Here is a 21,559-nt window from a genome sequence, read left to right as displayed (position 1 = left end):
TATCCGCTCAGAAACACTGTGTGGGTGTGTGTGGTGTCGTCGTAATATAATATGTACTCATTCTTCACCATCGTATGATTTACAATGTTCACGCGGTATGTATATAGATCGTTCGACGCAACGATCTTATTGTTAGTGATATGTATACATATCTGTAGAAACTAGAAACAGTTGACGAGCGGTCGCATCATGCTGTCGCATACGCACCGCACGGGCGTGCACGTATATAGGCAAAATTCAATGGAGTAGTAGCTGCAGTTTTTCGCAAATAGCTCAAAAACTAAGGCTGAGCGGCGCGGCGGTTACATGTATCGGAAAAAGTTGTTCAGAATGTTGAGTTTCACAACATATTATATTTTATAAAAATCGGATGCACAATTACCAAAACAAGTTTCAAAAATGAAAAATTTTCAAGATCGATGCGGCACGTTTTCCCATTATTCGATCGATCTATGTATGTAGTTCATATCGCTCAATCCTAAGGAGTGTCCCGAAAAAAATTGGAAAATTCTTTTTCACCAAGAATATAAATAAGGTCTACCCTACTCCATGTACACTTTTCGCGTTTATTCAGCGGGGTGATTTCTTCGTATCGCGACGCGAACGCGTACTCGTCAAACGCTATTCGAACCACCACGAATCAATCAAACGCGAAATGGAAACATGGCTGGCACTTACCAACGACAATAACAGGGAAGCGGCGGCTAGTCGGCAGCGATTTTTCTCTTGTCTGATTGACCCTCGATAATCGGCAGCGGCACTACAGTTTCTGACACGGGCTTTATTTTCAAGTGCTCTAGTCGCAACTTCATCCAACGTGATCCAACACAACATTGACTTCCTTCGTGTCGTGGTCAGGGTCTCCACCGAGAAAAAATATTTCGTACTAGAATATACAAGAAAAGGTACTAGATTTGAAAAAAAGTACTAGATTTTGAATTCCTTACGTTTTATTCTAATTAGGGGCATTGTATATACTATATATACCGCTTATATGCCTATGTACCATAATATTACAGATAAACTCAATATAAAACTGTTAAATTCTATTTTATTCTATTATCAAGAAAAAAGAGTTCGTGAAGCAGTGTTCCGATATCGTCCAAGATTTTTCGTACGATGGATGGCCGCTGGTGGCGATGCGCGGAAAAACAGCAAAAAACAGTAACGTATCTATATGATCATCTATGATGACGAGGTAGTAGAGCCCTACGCCCTGCGCCTTGAGACAGTTATATTGGCGCGAAAGTACCGAAACAATCTGTTCCGGACAAAAAAACTTTAGGACGTGTCCTACAAGTTACAAAATATACACAAATACACATGTTATACATTCATTTTTCAGAATCAAATCATACAAATCTTTTCAAATTCACGAAAGTACTAGATCTGGTGGTGAACGTACTAGAACAGGCATGGGCAGAAATAGCGCCAAAGCTAGGGAATTCTCGGTGGACGCCTACTTCTCCCGCCCGCGCGTCTCGCTCCCCGTGGTGGCCATAGTCCCGCGGAGCTCCTCAGGCCCGTACCTACCGCACGCCGTATGCACTGCGCGTGGCGCGTTGGGGCGACTCGCGTACCCATAGGTTTCCACATTACCCATGACAATTTTCCACATTTATTTTTTCAAAATTATCGTGTCGCGCAGTGGAATAGGCCTATAGGGGAAACCACTTACAAAAAAAACGCATTGACCATAGTACCTCATGGGTAATGTGGAAACCTAAGGGTACGCGCGAGTCGCCCCAACGCGCCACGCGCAGTGCATACGGCATGTGGTAGGTACGGGCCTGAGGGGCTCCGCGGGACTATGGCCACCGCGGGGAGCGATAGACGCGCGGGCGGGAGAAGTAGGCGTCCACCGAGAATTCCCTAGCTTTGGCGCTATTTTTGCCCATGCCTGTACTAGAACACTAAAAATTTATAAAAAGTAGTAGATCTAGTACGAATGAGTACGAACGTACTAGCAGTGGAGACCCTGGTCGTGGTGGCTCGCAAGCAGTGTTCCGATTGAACCAACCGTAACTCGCGTATGCGCGGCAATTGTAACGTAACTATTTCGATGAAATCGGGTAGCTTGAGCACCCCACAGACTTTTAAAAAGTCTTTCTTCACTATAAGGGGGTAGTATAGGCTCTATTTGTAACTAGAAAATACCTAGAATCTTACTAGATTTTGGGTCGAAAATATGGGTTTGCGTCCAGACGTTGTTTGACCTTATTAGAACAAATTGTGGGCTGTGTGAGGGCTCATTCGAAAGAGGAAGGTTAGACGCAGCGCGCTTTTCTCACGAGGTTAACGAGATTATGTTTATATCTAATAATATGATGGCCCAAAGTAGAGAAAAAATCTAGGAAATAATCCCGCAGATTTCAATGCATTTTCTGTCTTTAATAGACTTTTTTGACTTATGAGATGAGAAAAGCGCGCTGCGTCTAACCTTCCTCTTTCGAATGAGCCCTCACACAGCCCACAATTTGTTCTAATAGGGTCAATCAACGTCTGGGCGCAGATCCATGTTTCGACCCATTTTTCTAGTAAGATTCTAGTTATTTGCTAGATATTTGCTATTTACTAGAATCTAACTAGAAAAATGGGTCGAAACATGGATCTGCGCCCAGACGTTGATTGACCCTATTAGAACAAATTGTGGGCTGTGTGAGGGCTCATTCGAAAGAGGAAGGTTCAACGCAGCGCGCTTTTCTCATATCATAAGTCAAAAAAGTCTATTAGAGACAGAAAATGCATTGAAATCTGCAGGATTTTTTCCTAGATTTTTTCTCTACTTTGGGCCATCATATTATTAGATATAAACATAATCTCGTTAACCTCGTGAGAAAAGCGCGCTGCGTCTAACCTTCCTCTTTCGAATGAGCCCTCACGCAGCCCACAATTTGTTCTAATAAGGTCAAACAACGTTCAGTACGAAAACCATGTTTCGAGCCATTTTTCTAGTAAGATTCTAGTTCCTTTCTAGTTACAAATCGAGCCTATACGCATTCGTGGTCAGAGAACAACTGATTGCAAAACATCGGAAACTGTTTCGAGACAGTGGCCAGTGGACATTCGGCCTCACGACATTCATACGCATTCACACATATTCGCACACGTTCACACTCATTGTCAGAGGTGCCACGATCAAATGAGTGCCGACCGCGGGATCTTTGACAGCGAGAAGAAAGCTCGCCGTTTCGATTCTCGGCGCGCATCACACGGAACCATTTATCAATCCATATAACCTAGAATTGCGATTAACAATTATATTCCTTTCAATTGTAATCAGGGCCGGCTATCTGGGGGTGCGGCGGATGCTATGCACCGGGGCCCCGCGATTGAGAGGGCCCCAACATGATCAAGAACTAAAATAATGTAATTTTTCTGAAGTGAATGAATGAATAATATATTTGATCCCCTCGGGGTTACAAATCCGTTTACAAATCTCCTTATACTGCTCCTTACTTACTTCCTTACTTTTCCTTAAAAAACTATCTTTTACTTGCTAACTTAAATCTACTTATATCTATCTTATCGCTAATATTTACATTATTTATTTACATTAATTTACAATTTTTTGAGATCGAGAGAGAGAGATGTTTAATGTTTACTCATACTGTACACCCATTCGTGTATCATCATTCGTCCATCCACTCCTTCCTCTCCCCCTTCCCTATTTTTCGGACTTCCCTTTCCGGTTTTCTTTTCTAATCTAACTCCATTCTCTATTATCTTTATATTCATTCTTTCTTTCCTATCCTTTCTTTCTTTCCCTCCCCTCCATTTTCCTTTCTCTCCACTCTTCTATTTTCCTCATCCATTCCTCCCCTCCCCCTCATCATCCAGAACTCTCTCTCTCTGTCTCTTCCCACATTCTCTCTTGCCATCCTTTATCCTCATCCATTCACAAACATACCTCCCATACATGCTCCCAGGTTTCCCTCTCCCATTCACACATCCTACATTTTCTCTCTTCCTCATTCTTCCAATATCTCCCCCCCTTCATCTCATTTCCCAACCTAAACCTTGCAACCTTCTCTCTGCCATCTACTCTCCCCCCATCCTTTCTTCAGATACCCCGGCAGTCCTTCTTTTTTCACCATCCCGTACCACTCATTATATTTTGATTTGCCTATTTTCTCCCATCTTTCTTCTCTTTGCATTTTCTTTTCTCTCTTCGATATTTCTTCGCTTATACGCTCTTTCTTCTTCTCTATCATATCAACCCATTCTTCCCTTTCCCACCCCCTTTCCTCAAAGAATTCCTCTCTCTCCCTTTCCCACCCGTCCCTTATCCCCCCTTCCTATCTTTCCTTCTAATTTCCTCCCAACATAATCGTGCTATAGTTCCCCTCCTTTTCCTTCACTTAGCTTCTTTTCGTATCCCCACGCTCTTAACCCTGCCCTCCCCCTTAATAATTCCCTTTGTAGTTCCTCTCTGACCATATATCCTGGCGTATATATCTCCCCACCCCTAATACTCATTTGAAGCGGTGTGCGAGAACTCGAGAATGTCTAGATCTCGATGGTCGAGACGGGTCGAGAAGACATCGAGACGAGACGGGACGAGTTCTCGAAAATTTCGAGTTTCTCGATTGTGTCGAGATTCTCGAAAATGTTCGAGATTCTCGATTGTGTCGAGATTCTCGAAAATGTTCGAGATTCTCGAAGGTTTCGGGATTCTCGAATGTGTCGAGATTCTCGAAAGTCTTGGGATTCTCGACGGCTTCGGGATCTCGAATGTCTCGGGATTCTCAAACGACCAGAACTAGCACACGCGGAGGCCTTCTAAAGGAATACCCCCACTTCTCCCGGCCGCGCGTCTCGCTCCCCTTGGCGGCCTTAGTTGCTCCGAGCACTTCGGCCGCCACGGGGAGCGAGACGCGCGGGCGGGAGAAGTGGGGGTATTCCGCGGATATTCCTTGAGAATGCCTCCGCGCGTGCATATTTTAGGGTGTTCAGTACTCAGTACTCGATTACTGGCGATTACCTTTATGAGACTGGCTTCAAAATCGATCGCGGTATGAGATTTCCGATATATTTGTGGCGTTTTGAAAAACACGTCATGAAATTTATTTTTTGAATTTTCCTTTTTCTTCCGTAGTTCATTCGTATAGAGTATAGAGTATATGTAGAGATGTAAATGTTGGGGTTGGGTAATAAAGTGGAAGTAATTAAGTAATGCACCAAATACGTAATAGTTATGATATTTTATAATGAATTTTCATGTAAAAAAATGCCAATTTCTCTACATTGTCACATAATAATCTTGTTCTCGACGGTGTGACAATATTTCCAGTCGTGGAGAACAGTCTCTCGCTGGTAGCTTGAGTGGCAGGGATACCCATATACCGACGTGCCGCTTTTCCTAATATAGGAAATTTAGTAATATTTTGGTCCCACCAACTTGTAATATTACTGTTTCGGCACGTCGGTAAATATTACTAAATTTCCTATATTAGGAAAAGCGGCACGTCGGTATATGGGTATCCCTGCCACTCAAGCTACCAGCGAGAGACTGTTCTCCACGACTGGAAATATTGTCACACCGTCGAGAACAAGATTATTATTATTTATTTATTATTTATTTATTATGCACGGACCGAGGTCCATTTACAATAGAGTAAAGACTTACAATAGAATAAAGACTTAACCTAAATTACTAAGAAAGGACATGCATAAAAGAAAAAACAAAAAAAAAAGCTATTGGTATAAAGGTACTGATATTATGAGTTAATCCTGCATAATTTTTTTTTGAAAGTTTGTAACGACCCATTAAAATAGTCAATACTATTATATAGAGTGTTGGAATTCGCAATAATTCGATTTATAGGATTTGTTAATCCATATGTGGATTTGCATTTACGTGTTTGGAAACCTGCTCGAGATCTCAAAGCACGTTCAGGTGCGTAAAAATTGATTTGCATAAGGAGAGAGGTACAGTCTATATTGTTATTAATTAAATTAAAAATAAAGCTCTGGTCGGATACTCTTCTGCGAGCAGACAATGTTTCCAGGTTAACTATGGTTAATATTGTGGAGTAATCGTGATCAAAGATTGACATAGGATTATTAATCTTATGAGAACAAAACCTGAGAAATTTATGCTGCACTCTCTCTAGCATGATTTCATAATTTAAGCTATTCGGAGACCATATAACTGAAGCATATTCCAACTGGGGACGGACAAGGGCAATATAAAGCAATCTAATTGTGCGTATTGAGTGAAAGTCAGTAGAAAAGCGTAGTATAAACCCGAGTGTTCTTGATGCGGAATTAACAATGTTATGAATATGTTTGGAAAAGTTCAAGGTTGAGGAGAAAAGAATACCTAAGTCCTTTACCTCACTTATTGAGGAGAGAATACAATCATTGAGACGGTAAGGATATGTGAATGGTACAGAGCGACGGGAAGACCGCATAACATGGCATTTTTCAATATTGAGTTCCATACCATTCTTGCAACACCACTCACTAAAACGATCTAGGTCTGCTTGTAATCTGGAAGCATCATCGTAGGACGAGATGCTGCAGAAGATTTTTAAATCGTCTGCGAATAGTAGGTACTTACAATATTGAAAAATAGTAGTCAAATCGTTGATGAAAATTATAAATAGTAGCGGACCGAGGTGGGAGCCTTGAGGTACACCTGATAGAACATGTATCGGAGATGATAGGCAACTGCGTATACGCACAATTTGAAAACGGTTCGTGAGGTAACTTTCAAGCCATGACAATAGATTTCCCTTGCAGCCAAATGCTGCAAGCTTCTCAATTAAAAGGGAATGATTTACCGTATCAAAAGCTTTTTGAAAATCTGTAAAAATTGTGTCAACCTGTAGATTAGCATCTAAAGAAGATGAGACAAAGTTGAAATACACCGCTAGGTTAGTGATTGTTGATCGCTTGTTAACGAAACCATGCTGCTGTTCACATATCGAGAGAGACACAGTATTGTATAACTTGTTTGTGACAATATCTTCGAAGATCTTAGGCATAACGCTACTTATGTTTATAGGTCTAAAATTTTCAATATTAGATTTGTCGCCTTTCTTGAAAATGGGTGTAACCAGACTGGTTTTCCAAAGTGAAGGGAATATACCTGATTTTAAAGATTTGTTGAAGATTATCCAAAGCGGCCGTGATAAAATAAAGCTACACATTCTGAAAAACAAGGGAGGAATGCCATCTATGCCAGGTCCCTTGTTGACATCAAGTTCAGTTAATTTAATATAAATATCACTAATGTTAATATCGAGGTCGGAAAAACAGGGGTTACAACCATTTTCAAGGATTTTATAATCCGTAGTGACATTTCGATAGACTGATCCAAAAAACGAACCAAACAAATTCGCAATTTTGTCATCACTTATTGCCACATTTTCCTTATAAAGCATTTTGTTTGGTAAGACAGGCGCTTTTCGCTTAGAATTAACATAAGTCCAAAAGGATTTTATATTATTTTGAACAGATAGTTCAGTTTTGCGCACGTACAAAGAATAGCAATGTTTTGTAATTCTCTTACACTCAGCTCGCAATTTGACAAAAGTCAAGTAGTCACATAGTTGATTACTCCTTTTAAAGAATCTATGAGCCCGTTTCTTTTTTCGAACTAATCCAATTAAGGTATGTGAAAACCATTTGGGAAAATATGAAGGGTTATTGTACTTTTTTGGAACAAAGTTCTCGATCGCAAAATATAGGTGGTCATACAAAGTTTTTGTAGAATCATCTACATTAGTATTTGCAAGCAAAATATCCCATTCAATATGATTTAGGTAATTATTAATACTACTGTAGTTACCTTGTTTAAAATTGTAATAAGTGTAAGTGGTATACCGAGTATTACTTTTGTTCTGAATATTAATCGTTATGTGACGATTATGTGATATTATGTGACAATGTAGAGAAATTGGCATTTTTTTACATGAAAATTCATTATAAAATATCATAACTATTACGTATTTGGTGCATTACTTAATTACTTCCACTTTATTACCCAACCCCAACATTTACATCTCTACATATACTCTATACTCTATACGAATGAACTACGGAAGAAAAACGAAAATTCAAAAAATAAATTTCATGACGTGTTTTTCAAAACGCCTCAAATATATCGGAAATCTCATACCGCGATCGATTTTGAAGCCAGTCTCATAAAGGTAATCGCCAGTAATCGGGTACTGAGTACTGAGTACTGAGTACTGAACACCCTAAAATATGCACGCGCGGAGGCATTCTCAAGGAATATCCGCGGAATACCCCCACTTCTCCCGCCCGCGCGTCTCGCTCCCCGTGGCGGCCGAAGTGCTCGGAGCAACTAAGGCCGCCAAGGGGAGCGAGACGCGCGGCCGGGAGAAGTGGGGGTATTCCTTTAGAAGGCCTCCGCGTGTGCTAGTTCTGGTCGTTTGAGAATCCCGAGACATTCGAGATCCCGAAGCCGTCGAGAATCCCGAGACTTTCGAGAATCTCGACACATTCGAGAATCCTGAAACCTTCGAGAATCTCGAACATTTTCGAGAACCTCGACATAATCGAGAAACCTAAAATTTTCGAGAACTCGTCTCGATCTCGAAAAAAATTCTCGTCTCGTCCCGTCTCGACATTTTCATTTCAAATATCTTCCTTGCATACTTTCTATTCCTTCCTCTCTTTCCACCCCACACGTCTACCCCATAACTCACTACAGACCAAACCAGTTTATCGAATAACCAATTTTTTTTTTTGAAGTAATTAATGTATTAGCAAAAACAAAATAAGGCGTTTGTTTATGCTTTTCAGAGCGTGTAAGGGTCTGTATCCGTTTATTGGTTATAAAAACAGTACTTGGTACAAATCGTCGTTATTACATGCGAGTTTACGCGTTGCTCCGCAAAAAAGTTTAAACGCGTTGATCGAAAGACGTAGCAGCGTGTAATCGGTTAATTAAATGCTCGTGTTCTCCGAAGCTTTCGGTGTCGCGATCAGTCGCGATTGAGACAAGACTGCCCAATTACCGTATTCGCTCGTTCTCGTGAGCGATGCGAACGCGCCCTCAGGCCTAGGTATTATACAAGACGCGGTATTTATGAAATAGCGAAAACGGCCTCAACAGCGTTAAATAAACATGCATTAGTAATATATGTTAAATGTTCGATCGTTTATTACTAATAATGAAGCAATTTTGCTAATTATCAAACAAAATCAACGTTTCGATCCTAGTTTGGATCTTTTTCAAGATTTATTTGGAGTTTTGTCGCCATCCATGATAAATATGTTTCTTCGTTTCTTGGAAAGGATCCAAACTAGAATCGAAACGTTGATTTTGTTTGATAATTAGCAAAATTGCTTCATGATTAGTAATAAACGATCGAACCGTTGCGCCGAAAGCATTTAACATTTATTAACGGCAAATACGATCGATAGGAGAAACATATTCATTAGTAATATGTGGTCGGGTTTGTAATTTTTTTTACTTTACAAAAAATTTAGTGCCCCGAATGGTTTCTTGCACCCAGGCCCTTTTATAGAGAAGGCCGGCCCTCATTGTAATCGTCAATCGGATAATTGATTAATGATTAACTGCTGGAACTTCGAAATGAAATACGGAATCAAAACTGTATGAATACTGAAAAAAAATGTAAACTGAGTTTTTCTTGAGATATATTTCTGTCAATTCTTCATCTCCGCTCTCTGTCTCTATCTCCCTGGTTATTACAATTTATGGATAGACCGTATGGTAGGGTGTCCCTTAAAAGACGAAGGTGCGATAAAATGTTAGGACGCCCTCTAATTTTATGCCTTTTCATGTTCTAAGTAAGTGTGTAAAATATTAGCCTAATCGGATTATTCTAAACCCTGCCTCAAGTGGCTCAGAGTTAGGATATTCTGTAAAATTTAAAAGTATTTAGTATTTTTGTCGTTTTGAGTGAAAAACTGCTTACAATAGATAAGTTTCACAATAACAGAATATAAGTAGAGGAATATAAGCGAAGTAAAAAACGATGAAAACTTTCAGAACCTTCTCTTGGTCAGTCAGCATACACGGAGAGCTATGCCCATGAAAACATTGACCAAAAATTCATTTTCAACCAACCTTTTTTCTGTTTAAATATTGTATTATATAAATAAATTGTGTGATTATATTCTGTTATTGTGATACTTATCTATTGTAAGCAGTTTTTCACTCAAAACGACAAAAATACTAAATATGTTTAAATTTTACAGAATATCCTAACATTGAGCCACTTGAGGCAGGGTTTAGAATAATCCGATTAGGTTAATATTTTACACACTTACTTAGAACATAAAAAGGAATAAAATTAGAGGGCGTTCTAACATTTTACGCACCTTCGTCTTTTAAGGGACACCCTACCGTATGGCGATTATTAACTTCATCAATCGATTGAATCAGTTTTCGATTTTTCGATGATTTCTTCTTTTAATCGTACACATTAATCAATCTTGACTAAAATTTTAATCGATTAATGCCCAACTCTGGGGTATTTGGCCGAAAATCTAGAAAGAAGTCAATTTCTAAATTTTTCCGTTTGTCATGGAATTTCTCCTATCCAACGTAGTTAAAGGTCGCTTGTAGTATACTTCATTGAAAGCCAAGAGATTTTACGTCACGCTTTCTGAAACAGCGTTCGTTCATTGGCAATTTTCAGGTGTTTTGAGGAAAATTGTGTAAATTCTTGTATTACAGAAGTTTTTCAGTTAGGTGTACAGAGCACTTTCGCACAGATTTCATTTTGTGTGTTATCATCTAAATTAGTATAGTTATTAATATTTGTGAACATAATCAATCATACTGTAAATTTTTTTACGATTATAAAGTTTATTGACGATTTCGTTATACTATCGAGCAATATTGAGTGCTCTTTCTGATGCCATACTGTATTCGATGAAGGTTTGTGATCATAGTCCAAAAAGAATTGGTCACAGATTTTCACAGATTGAAAAATTATAGCTAATTTAAGTAGAAATGAACATGGAAAGTCTCAGCGTATCGCGTAGTACGCCAGTACGCCAATTGATAAATGAATCATGTTTCAAGAAGTGGTTCAGTTCAGAATGAAATAAAATCATGTTACGCGCACTTTTTAAATAGCGTCATGTTGCAGGAAATTTTCATATAGAGTCAAATAGAATTATTTTTTTAAATATCTTTGTACGAAATACTGCCTCTAAATAACATTGTATGGATAGGAGCCGTCGAAAATTAGTTTAATTAGTTAAGGGGGTAGTATATCCTCGATTTGTAACTAGAAAGGAACTAGAATCTTACTAGATTTTGGGTCGAAAATATGGGTTTGCTGGTTTTCAGTTAGTGTCCTTATTTGAGCAAATTTTGGGCTGGGTGAGGGCTCATTCGAAAGAGGAAGGTTCACCGCAGGGGGCTCTGGTCATGAGGTTGACGAGAATATGTTTATATCTAATAATATTAGTGTCCAAAGTAGAGTAAACATCTAGGAAAAAAAACCAACAGATTTCAATGCATTTTTCTGTCTCCAAAAGTCTTTTTGGCTGATGGGATGACCAGAGCCCCCTGCGGTGAACCTTCCTCTTTCGAATGAGCCCTCACCCAGCCCAAAATTTGCTCAAATGAGGACACTAACTGAAAACCAGGAAACCCATGTTTTCGACCCAAAATCTAGTAAGATTCTAGTTATTTGCTAGATATTTGCTATTTACTAGGATCTTACTAGATTTTGGGTCGAAAACATGGGTTTCCTGGTTTTCAGTTAGTGTCCTCATTTGAGCAAATTTTGGGCTGGGTGAGGGCTCATTCGAAAGAGGAAGGTTCACCGCAGGGGGCTCTGGTCATCCCATCAGCCAAAAAGACTTTTGGAGACAGAAAAATGCATTGAAATCTGTTGGTTTTTTTTCCTAGATGTTTACTCTACTTTGGACACTAATATTATTAGATATAAACATATTCTCGTCAACCTCATGACCAGAGCCCCCTGCGGTGAACCTTCCTCTTTCGAATGAGCCCTCACCCAGCCCAAAATTTGCTCAAATAAGGACACTAACTGAAAACCAGCAAACCCATATTTTCGACCCAAAATCTAGTAAGATTCTAGTTCCTTTCTAGTTACAAATCGAGGATATACTACCCCCTTAAGGGGGTAGTCTACCCTCGATTTGTAACTAGAAAGGAACTAGAATCTCACTAGAAAAATGGCTCGAAACATGGGTTTGCGCGCTGTCGGTTTTCGTCCTTATTTGAGCTAATTGTGGGCTGGATGAGGGCTTATTCTAAAGAGGAAGGTTAAACACACTGCGCTCTGGTTACGAGGTTAACGAGATTATGTTTATAACTAATAATATGAGGGCCGAAAGTAGAGAAAAAGTCTAGGAAAATAACCAGCAGATTTCAATGCATTTTTCTGTCTCCAAAAGACTTTATGACTTATGAGATAACCAGAGCGCAGCGCGTTGAACCTTCCTCTTTAGAATGAGCACTCACCCAGCCCAAACTTTGCTCAAATAAGGACAAAAACCTACAGCGCGCAGACCCAGGTTTCGGACCCAAAATCTAGTAAGATCCTAGTAAATAGCAAATATCTAGCAAATAACTAGAATCTTACCAGATTTTCGATCGAAAAAGTGGGTCTGCGCGCTGTCGGTTTTTGTCCTTATTTGAGCAAAGTTTGGGCTGGGTGAGGGCTCATTCTAAAGAGGAAGGTTCAACGCGCTGCGCTCTGGTTATCTCATAAGTCATAAAGTCTTTTGGAGACAGAAAAATGCATTGAAATCTGCTGGTTATTTTCCTAGACTTTTTCTCTACTTTCGGCCCTCATATTATTAGTTATAAACATAATCTCGTTAACCTCGTAACCAAAGCGCAGTGTGTTTAACCTTCCTCTTTAGAATAAGCCCTCACTCAGCCCAAACTTTGCTCAAATAAGGACGAAAACCGACAGCGCGCAAACCCATGTTTCGAGCCATTTTTCTAGTAAGATTCTAGTTCCTTTCTAGTTACAAATCGAGGGTAGACTACCCCCTTAGACGTAGACTAGTAGTTTGTAAACATACCAAAGTGCTAGATGTAAACATACTACGAGAACATTCCACGTAAACATTTCTTGTAGGGACCGGTGCAAAACCGAGTCAATTTATTTTAGTTGTCATTGCTAAACGAGGAGACATTAAGGGGGTAGTCTACCCTCGATTTGTAACTAGAAAATTACTAGAATCTTACTAGATTTTGGGTCGAAAATATGGGTTTCGTACTAAACGTTGTTTGACCTTATTAGAACAAATTGTGGGCTGTGTGAGGGCTCATTCGAAAGAGGAAGAATAGACGCAGCGCGCTTTTCTCACGAGGTTAACGAGATTATGTTAATAACTAATAATATGATGGCCCAAAGTCGAGAAAAAATCTAGGAAAAAATCCCGCAGATTTCAATGCATTTTCTGTCTCTAATAGACTTTTTTGACTTATGAGATGAGAAAAGCGCGCTGCGTTGAACCTTCCTCTTTCGAATGTGCCCTCACACAGCTCAAAATATGCTCGTATAAGGTCAAACAACGTTTAGTTCCGAACCCATTTTTTCGACCCAAAATCTAGTAAGATTCTAGTAAATAGCAAATATCTAGCAAATAACTAGAATCTTACTAGAAAGAATGGGTTCGGAACTAAACGTTGTTTGACCTTATACGAGCATATTTTGAGCTGTGTGAGGGCTCATTCGAAAGAGGAAGGTTCAACGCAGCGCGCTTTTCTCATCTCATAAGTCAAAAAAGTCTATTAGAGACAGAAAATGCATTGAAATCTGCGGGATTTTTTCCTAGATTTTTTCTCGACTTTGGGCCATCATATTATTAGTTATTAACATAATCTCGTTAACCTCGTGAGAAAAGCGCGCTGCGTCTAACCTTCCTCTTTCGAATGAGCCCTCACACAGCCCACAATTTGTTCTAATAAGGTCAATCAACGTCTGGCCGCAAACCCATATTTTCGACCCAAAATCTAGTAAGATTCTAGTTCCTTTCTAGTTACAAATCGAGGGTAGACTACCCCCTTAAGTATTGAAAAAAACTTCTTAAGGGGGTAGTCTACCCTCGATTTGTAACTAGAAAGGAACTAGAATCTTACTAGAAAAATGGCTCGAAACATGGGTTTGCGCGCTGTCGGTTTTCGTCCTTATTTGAGCAAAGTTTGGGCTGAGTGAGGGCTTATTCTAAAGAGGAAGGTTAAACACACTGCGCTCTGGTTACGAGGTTAACGAGATTATGTTTATAACTAATAATATGAGGGCCGAAAGTAGAGAAAAAGTCTAGGAAAATAACCAGCAGATTTCAATGCATTTTTCTGTCTCCAAAAGACTTTATGACTTATGAGATAACCAGAGCGCAGCGCGTTGAACCTTCCTCTTTAGAATGAGCCCTCACCCAGCCCAAACTTTGCTCAAATAAGGACAAAAACCGACAGCGCGCAGACCCAGGTTTCGGACCCAAAATCTAGTAAGATCCTAGTTATTTGCTAGATATTTGCTATTTACTAGGATCTTACTAGATTTTGGGTCCGAAACCTGGGTCTGCGCGCTGTCGGTTTTTGTCCTTATTTGAGCAAAGTTTGGGCTGTGTGAGGGCTCATTCTAAAGAGGAAGGTTCAACGCGCTGCGCCCTGGTCATCTCATAAGTCATAAAGTCTTTTGGAGACAGAAAAATGCATTGAAATCTGCTGGTTTTTTTTCCTAGATTTTTTCTCTACTTTGGACACTAATATTATTAGTTATAAACATAATCTCGTTAACCTCGTAACCAGGGCGCAGTGTGTTTAACCTTCCTCTTTCGAATAAGCCCTCAATCAGCCCAAAATTTTCTGAAATAAGGACGAAAACCGACAGCGCGCAAACCCATGTTTCGAGCCATTTTTCTAGTAAGATTCTAGTCCCTTTCTAGTTACAAATCGAGGGTGGACTACCCCCTTAAGTTACTTCTAACTATGGTAAAAATAATTATAATGTTGATTTTTTGTTATTCTTCTATATTCCTGGCAATAAATAATGATTTATACCAAACTTGTGGTTATTGGTTCAGTTTCGCTCCTTACTGTATGTTCACGAATAATTTTTTACCGTTCTAAGCTTTCAAAAATTTGAAAAAGTTCTGGTATAAGTATTAAAGTTCATTTATAGGTCTGTGGCTACATATTAGTGAACATCAAAAATAGAGGAAAATTAATCGATCCAAATATTTTGTTATACATTTTATTTTATGAAATTCAGAAGTATTTTGAAGAAACAATAGAATGAAAGTTCTGTAACATTTATAAAACTTAAATTAACTTCTGTAACTCTTACAACTTGTAACACTTTAAATTTTAACATTTACAAACTTAAATTTAAATGCGAAACATACACTATATACATATATATCTCCAGTAAGCAAAATACTCGATTTCGGACGGGCAGTTGAGTATCTACACGCGCATAGGTCGCGCTTTCTGCCGGCAAGAAGACCGAGCATCTGCACGGCAGCTTGTGGCCGAGCCTTGTGGCCGAGCAGTTTCTGCCGGGGCCGGGCCGGGAAAATGCCCGGTTTTCTGCCCGGCTTATGCGCGCGTAGATACCCGTCCAAAATCGAGCATCCTATGTTTCGAGCAGCTTCGAACGACGTTCAGCCAGTATAATGCACTTTACTTGCTCGCCAGGCTAGCCTTGATTTTAGCTCGAGATAGGCCTGGCTAACTGGGTACATATACATAAAGAAGAAGTGTTAGCAAATCGAATATATTACTATACACATAAATATGCAAATGGAAGATAGCATAATATACCATATTAAAATTTATTATAAATAATAGAAAGTAATGTTTTCGTAAATTTTCGCTGAATCTCAGAATTGGGACCGGCTTTGTAAGAGCTTAAAAGACCAGGTGAACTACTACTTGCTCCTCAGATGGCTGCTCTATATTAATGCTACATTTTTTTTAAAAAAAGATTCATAAAACTCCATGCTTAATTTATGTCCATCGTCCCCAATTTTAATATTATATTCAATCCTTGAGCATTTATTCTCCATCATGTTTTTTCTGGATTTACTCAATTCTTCATAACTTACATCAGTTTCTCTTCCGTCTAGCAAGCCGGCATTTGTCAAATGTATTTTACAGATTATTAACTCATAACTACCCTTATTATCTTTACGTGCGGTTCTCCCCTTAATCTGCGTCTCTTCTTTTATATCAAGCGACAAAAACGTCTGTATCACATGCAGTCCGCCTTTCTTTTCCACAGCAACACTTGACTTGTAGTCAACACCACGACCCATACCTCTCGTTGCTAATGTTACTGTCTTTGTGATGCCTGCTTCGTTAATGTACTTCTGTTTGGTCTGCTTTTCCGTATTTTCGTCTAACGTATGTAAGCGATCATATTTACTGCAGAATTTGTTTTTAAATTTATCTATCTCAATATCTGTATCGAAAAATATTAATACTGATCGTCCTGCGGCAATCTTAGAATTTGCATGACTATCAATTTTACTGAGCCATTGTTCCTCTGACGTTTCACATATAAAATCATTGTGTATATTGAATTGTAACTTGGAATCACCAAAATAGGATGGCATTATAGAATTCTCATGGATATTATATGTATTTTTTACCGCTTCTTTTTCATGATAATTGAGTGTAGTTAAAGTACCGGTCACTCCTAAGAAAAGAGGATATTCCTTAGGTAATTTTGCATGTGAAAATGAACCAGTATCTATCAAAAAATAACCATACTTGCGAAATTCATTATGACTATAGTTCACTTTCTTTAATCTGAGGTAATTAAACATGTTCACATAGCCGATGAATGTATTAGCCGTATAAAATCCATTATTTTTTCTGAAGGTTATCTCCCCACAGTCATTAATTTTAAAGCAGTGGCGAACACTATCTGTGTCACTTACCTTTGCAACACGTATTGCATCATCAGTCATTCTGTTGCGATGCTCTTCGTAGAGAGATTGATTCGTATATAATTTTTCAACAACTCTACCACCAGATTCTTGTTTCAAAAGATAGTACTGTCCAGGTTCAATCAGGAATTTTTTAAATTCGTTGAAATCTTCATTTCTTTCTCTCATTCTTTTCTTAATAAACTCTTCTACCTCGTTCAAGATAATACTTCTTTCATAATTTTTGCTAGCCATCTCCCATATGTATTCCTGGATAGCAGCTAATGCTGGCATACATAATCGCGTACCCGAACAGTAGAAATTTCCATAGTATTCGGGAGAAAAGAAAACGTCAACTTCGTCTATGAATAAGATAGTCTTACTCCTATCGTCATGGTTTAGCTGTCCAAATTGCTCTGTGCTGTGATTTAATATACGATCTTCAACTAATTTACTGAGGCTTTGCCTCGTACCATTTACCATAGGATTAAGTACTTCGCATATCATTCTCTCAAATGTGCCATAAGTTATTTTGTGTTCAACACCAAACACCATAAACAAATTATCAAAATCTACTCGATCTCGAATTGCCAAGTATTCATTATAACACACCACCTCGACCTTATAACCCATCAATGCAAACAGCGTAGCTGTTAGACCTATTATAAGCGATTTCCCTTGTCCTGGTAAGACTTGCGCCAAACGCTTCTCAACACCTTTATAATCTTTGTCAACACTTAATAATAGCAACATGCACAATACTTGAATGCAATGTGGCTTTAAGGTTTTTCCTGCACTTACAATATCTTTTGATGCCTGTATGGACCACACAGCAGCCAATCCAGCCAGAAGTTCGGGTAGAGTTTCCTGTTTGAAGTTTTCTCTCCATTCATCATAATCAATAAATTGCAATTGATCCGTCACTTCTTTAGTAATAAATTCAATCTTATCTGCATAATAGTTGTTGCAAGTCAATTGTATGTAGTAATTAAATTTATCCAAGTATTTCTGGTAGCAATCCATCAGTATATCCTCTATTTCCGTTGTTATATTCTCGTTTTCTCGTCTGTATAGCATTAGAGCCTTCCTTATATCGATCTCATCTTGTTTTCTTAGATACCAAAAAGATTCCCCTACGATATTAACGCGCTTTATAAAATCCTCGTAAGAGCTACTATTCTCTACTACACAAGCAAATGGATGTGTACTCTCTTCTTTGAATGTATCAAAAGATATGTAATTCGGTTGTTCCTTCAGATAATGCAATGACTTTTTAATTGCTAAAACCAACTCACTTGCTGCATTTATATTATCATAATTAGACCATTCATTTTGTCCAAGTAAGTTAGTCACACTATTTAATAGATCATCAATTATTTCAATTAAGTAATGACCAGGAATATCCCCATGTTTTTTGATAAAATTTTCAGGATCTAAAACCCTATATGATTTTTTATCTGTATTAACTAACTCGACTTCTTCGGGAGTTACATCACTACTCTCTTTAATAAACCAACTAAATTCTACAGCACTGAAGTCTTCTAGAAACTCATTAAACGATCTAAAATAGTTAATTAATTCTTGTGGTTTTACTTCTTTGCGAAGTACAGTATTTACAGTGCTGTATAATTTTGTACGTATTGTTTCCATGTCACCCTTGAACTTCCCATAAGGGAATTTAGCAGTAATTTTTTCTACAACAGATTCTCTATTCTTCCAATATTCATTATATACATCTACTAAATCTCTAAAATCGCTAAGTTGTTTATTTGAGATTGTGTTCTGAATAGATGCTATTTGATTTGTTAAAGTCACTCGATCAATTTCTGAAGCTCCTTCCGAGAGATAAAGGATTGTTTGTGCGATAAACCTTACAGTATTGTACATCACTATTCGAAACGACTCGTAATGAACATCTTCTGTCTCTTGAATGAAACACGTATAACCTTCTAGCAAAGGCTGAAATAATTCAAGACTCTTTTCTGTCCCTCTGGGAAACAGCTCAGCAATGGAATTGTCAAGAACATACATCCATACTAGACGCTCCTCAGGTATATCTGGAGACTTATCACTGACAAACCAGCCCTTGACACAGTGCCAAAATGATTTACCACCACATCTTTTTGCCAACTTGAATTGGTACTTAAATTTTTGTTTAACACTATAAACAGGCTCAAAATGTTTCATCAACTTAAAAACAAAGCGATATTGATGCTCAAGAGATCGGTTAACAGGGGAAGCTGGCCAGTTTATACAATTTGCCAAAACCATTCTACCGTTTTCATCTATTTTAAGCAAATCATTAACAGACATATCTGTTTTACCACTAATCTCTAAAATTAGCTCCTGAATGTGTTTACAAAGATGAAAATAAATAGGATGAGTTAAAGGTGCTAACGCCGTCAGCGATATGTGATTCTTCACTTTCATTACTTTATTAAATAATAAGCTCTGCAAATTATGCAAGAATATTGAAAGAGATTCGTTCATTTCATTAGCAAGGTCACAAAATAGATTTATATCTTGCTTACTTATGTAAAATACTTGTTGTCCAGATAGTGCATTTATATTCGAATCCATTGAATAAGCTGATTGAGAAATGGAGGAAAAACATTTCTTAAGTAAGGACGTTTTATGATTTTTTACCGCACTCTCATAAGTGATATATAACTCCGAGAATACGTTCTTGGGTTCAAATCCATAAACTTGAGAAAAGTCTTTTCTTCTTGTATCTAAAGCTTTTTCTCTGTTGATCAATTCTCGACAAGTGTCTTTAAAGTCAGATGAAATATATTCATTGCTAACTATATTATCCAATATCGATCCTATAGGGCTTAATCTATAGTTTTCTAATATTGCAAAAAGCTGAAAAATGTCTTCTGCACACTCGAGATTCTCTACAGTTTTACCACTCCTATCTTGCAAAAGTTGTATAAACTGCATATGAGCAGCATCCCTGCAATTGATTTCTTTGTCTCTTATGATTTCAATGATTATAAGCTTTTTAAGGAAATTTTTCTTGGCGTGCACAACAGATAATTGGTCAAAATCCAATTCTTGAAGCTTGTCAAAGCTTACTCTTGCAATAAAATCATCCTCATCAAAAGTCAATAGATAACCTGGGCGTTGGTTCGTAATATAAACTGTTTGATTACTATGTGGATGAGTAAATTCGCATGAATATAACTCTATCAATCGATTTTTCTCCCACTTTCCATCCACATATCCATCGTTACCAAATGGTATTTTTATTTTTCCGTTTTTATCATGCGTGGATTGGTGCAGTCTATCAGGTCGAGTACCTACCGAAACATGCCTCTCTGATAGTCGTTCCTTTGGACTACTGACTTGTGAAGAAGGACCTGTCTCCAGTTCCTGATTCTGGTCTAATTTAGGATGATGGTTATCAGAAGGTTCTAAATGTTTTTCCTTTGTCAACCCGAGAAGTTCAAGGTAATCATCGTCATCATCATCATCAAGGTAATCGTCATAATCATCATAATTTTCTTCGTCTTCTACTTCTTCTTCTTCTTTTTCGCCTCTTGCCTCTTTCATCTAGATAAAAAGGGATATGGAGTCTTTAGGTAACAGATCACAGTTAGTATATAAATGTTTTAAGGGGGTAGTATACCCTCGATTTGTAACTAGAAAGGAACTAGAATATTACTAGAAAAATGGCTCGAAACATGGGTTTGCGCGCTGTCGGTTTTCGTCCTTATTTCAGAAAATTTTGGGCTGAGCGAGGGCTTATTCTAAAGAGGAAGGTTAAACACACTGCGCCCTGGTTACGAGGTCAACGAGATTATGTTTATAACTAATAATATGAGGGCCCAAAGTAGAGAAAAAATCTAGGAAAAAAAACCAGCACATTTCAATGCATTTTTCTGTCTCCAAAAGACTTTATGACTTATGAGATGACCAGGGCGCAGCGCGTTGAACCTTCCTCTTTAGAATGAGCACTCACACAGCCCAAACTTTGCTCAAATAAGGACAAAAACCGACAGCGCGCAGACCCACTTTTTCGATCGAAAATCTGGTAAGATTCTAGTTATTTGCTAGATATTTGCTATTTACTAGGATCTTACTAGATTTTGGGTCCGAAAAAGTGGGTCTGCGCGCTGTCGGTTTTTGTCCTTATTTGAGCAAAGTTTGGGCTGTGTGAGGGCTCATTCTAAAGAGGAAGGTTCAACGCGCTGCGCCCTGGTCATCTCATAAGTCATAAAGTCTTTTGGAGACAGAAAAATGCATTGAAATGTGCTGGTTTTTTTTCCTAGATTTTTTCTCTACTTTGGGCCCTCATATTATTAGTTATAAACATAATCTCGTTGACCTCGTAACCAGGGCGCAGTGTGTTTAACCTTCCTCTTTAGAATAAGCCCTCGCTCAGCCCAAAATTTTCTGAAATAAGGACGAAAACCGACAGCGCGCAAACCCATGTTTCGAGCCATTTTTCTAGTAAGATTCTAGTTCCTTTCTAGAATTTTACTAGAAAAATGGCTCGAAACGTGGGTTTGCGCGAATCGGTTGTTTGTCCTTATTTGAGCTAATTGTGGGCTGGGTGAGGGCTCATTCGAAAGAGGAAGGTTCATCACACACGGGTCTGGTCATGATTTTAACGAGATTATGTTTATATCTAATAATATGAGTGTCCAAAGTAGAGTAAAAATCTAGGAAAAAAACC

At 38.4% G+C, this 21,559-nt stretch overlaps 1 protein-coding gene across 7 annotated transcripts in view; it reads right to left on the bottom strand.

Moving 5' to 3' along the window:
* Window positions 1–21,559, bottom strand: part of LOC143210305 (uncharacterized) — a 50,322-nt gene that overhangs the window by 7,045 nt on the left and 21,718 nt on the right. For 4 of the 7 annotated variants that reach the window (XR_013009228.1, XR_013009229.1, XR_013009230.1 and 1 more), the window contains exon 1: window positions 679–1,457. Coding sequence is in view for 3 of the 7 variants with exons in the window: in XM_076427050.1 (XP_076283165.1) it covers window positions 15,901–20,433 (4,533 nt within the window). In the remaining 4 variants the exon portion in view is untranslated. Of the gene's footprint in view, window positions 1–678; window positions 1,458–14,919; window positions 20,434–21,559 lie in introns of those variants that run through there. The other 3 variants (XM_076427050.1, XM_076427051.1, XM_076427053.1) reach the window with 2 other exon arrangements.

The sequence above is a fragment of the Lasioglossum baleicum genome, chromosome 7, assembly GCF_051020765.1.
Source record: "Lasioglossum baleicum chromosome 7, iyLasBale1, whole genome shotgun sequence".
NCBI classification, from domain to species: domain Eukaryota; kingdom Metazoa; phylum Arthropoda; class Insecta; order Hymenoptera; family Halictidae; genus Lasioglossum; species Lasioglossum baleicum.
The sequence above is the reverse complement of the archived record's forward strand: the minus strand, read 5'-3'. Positions and strand labels throughout refer to the sequence as shown.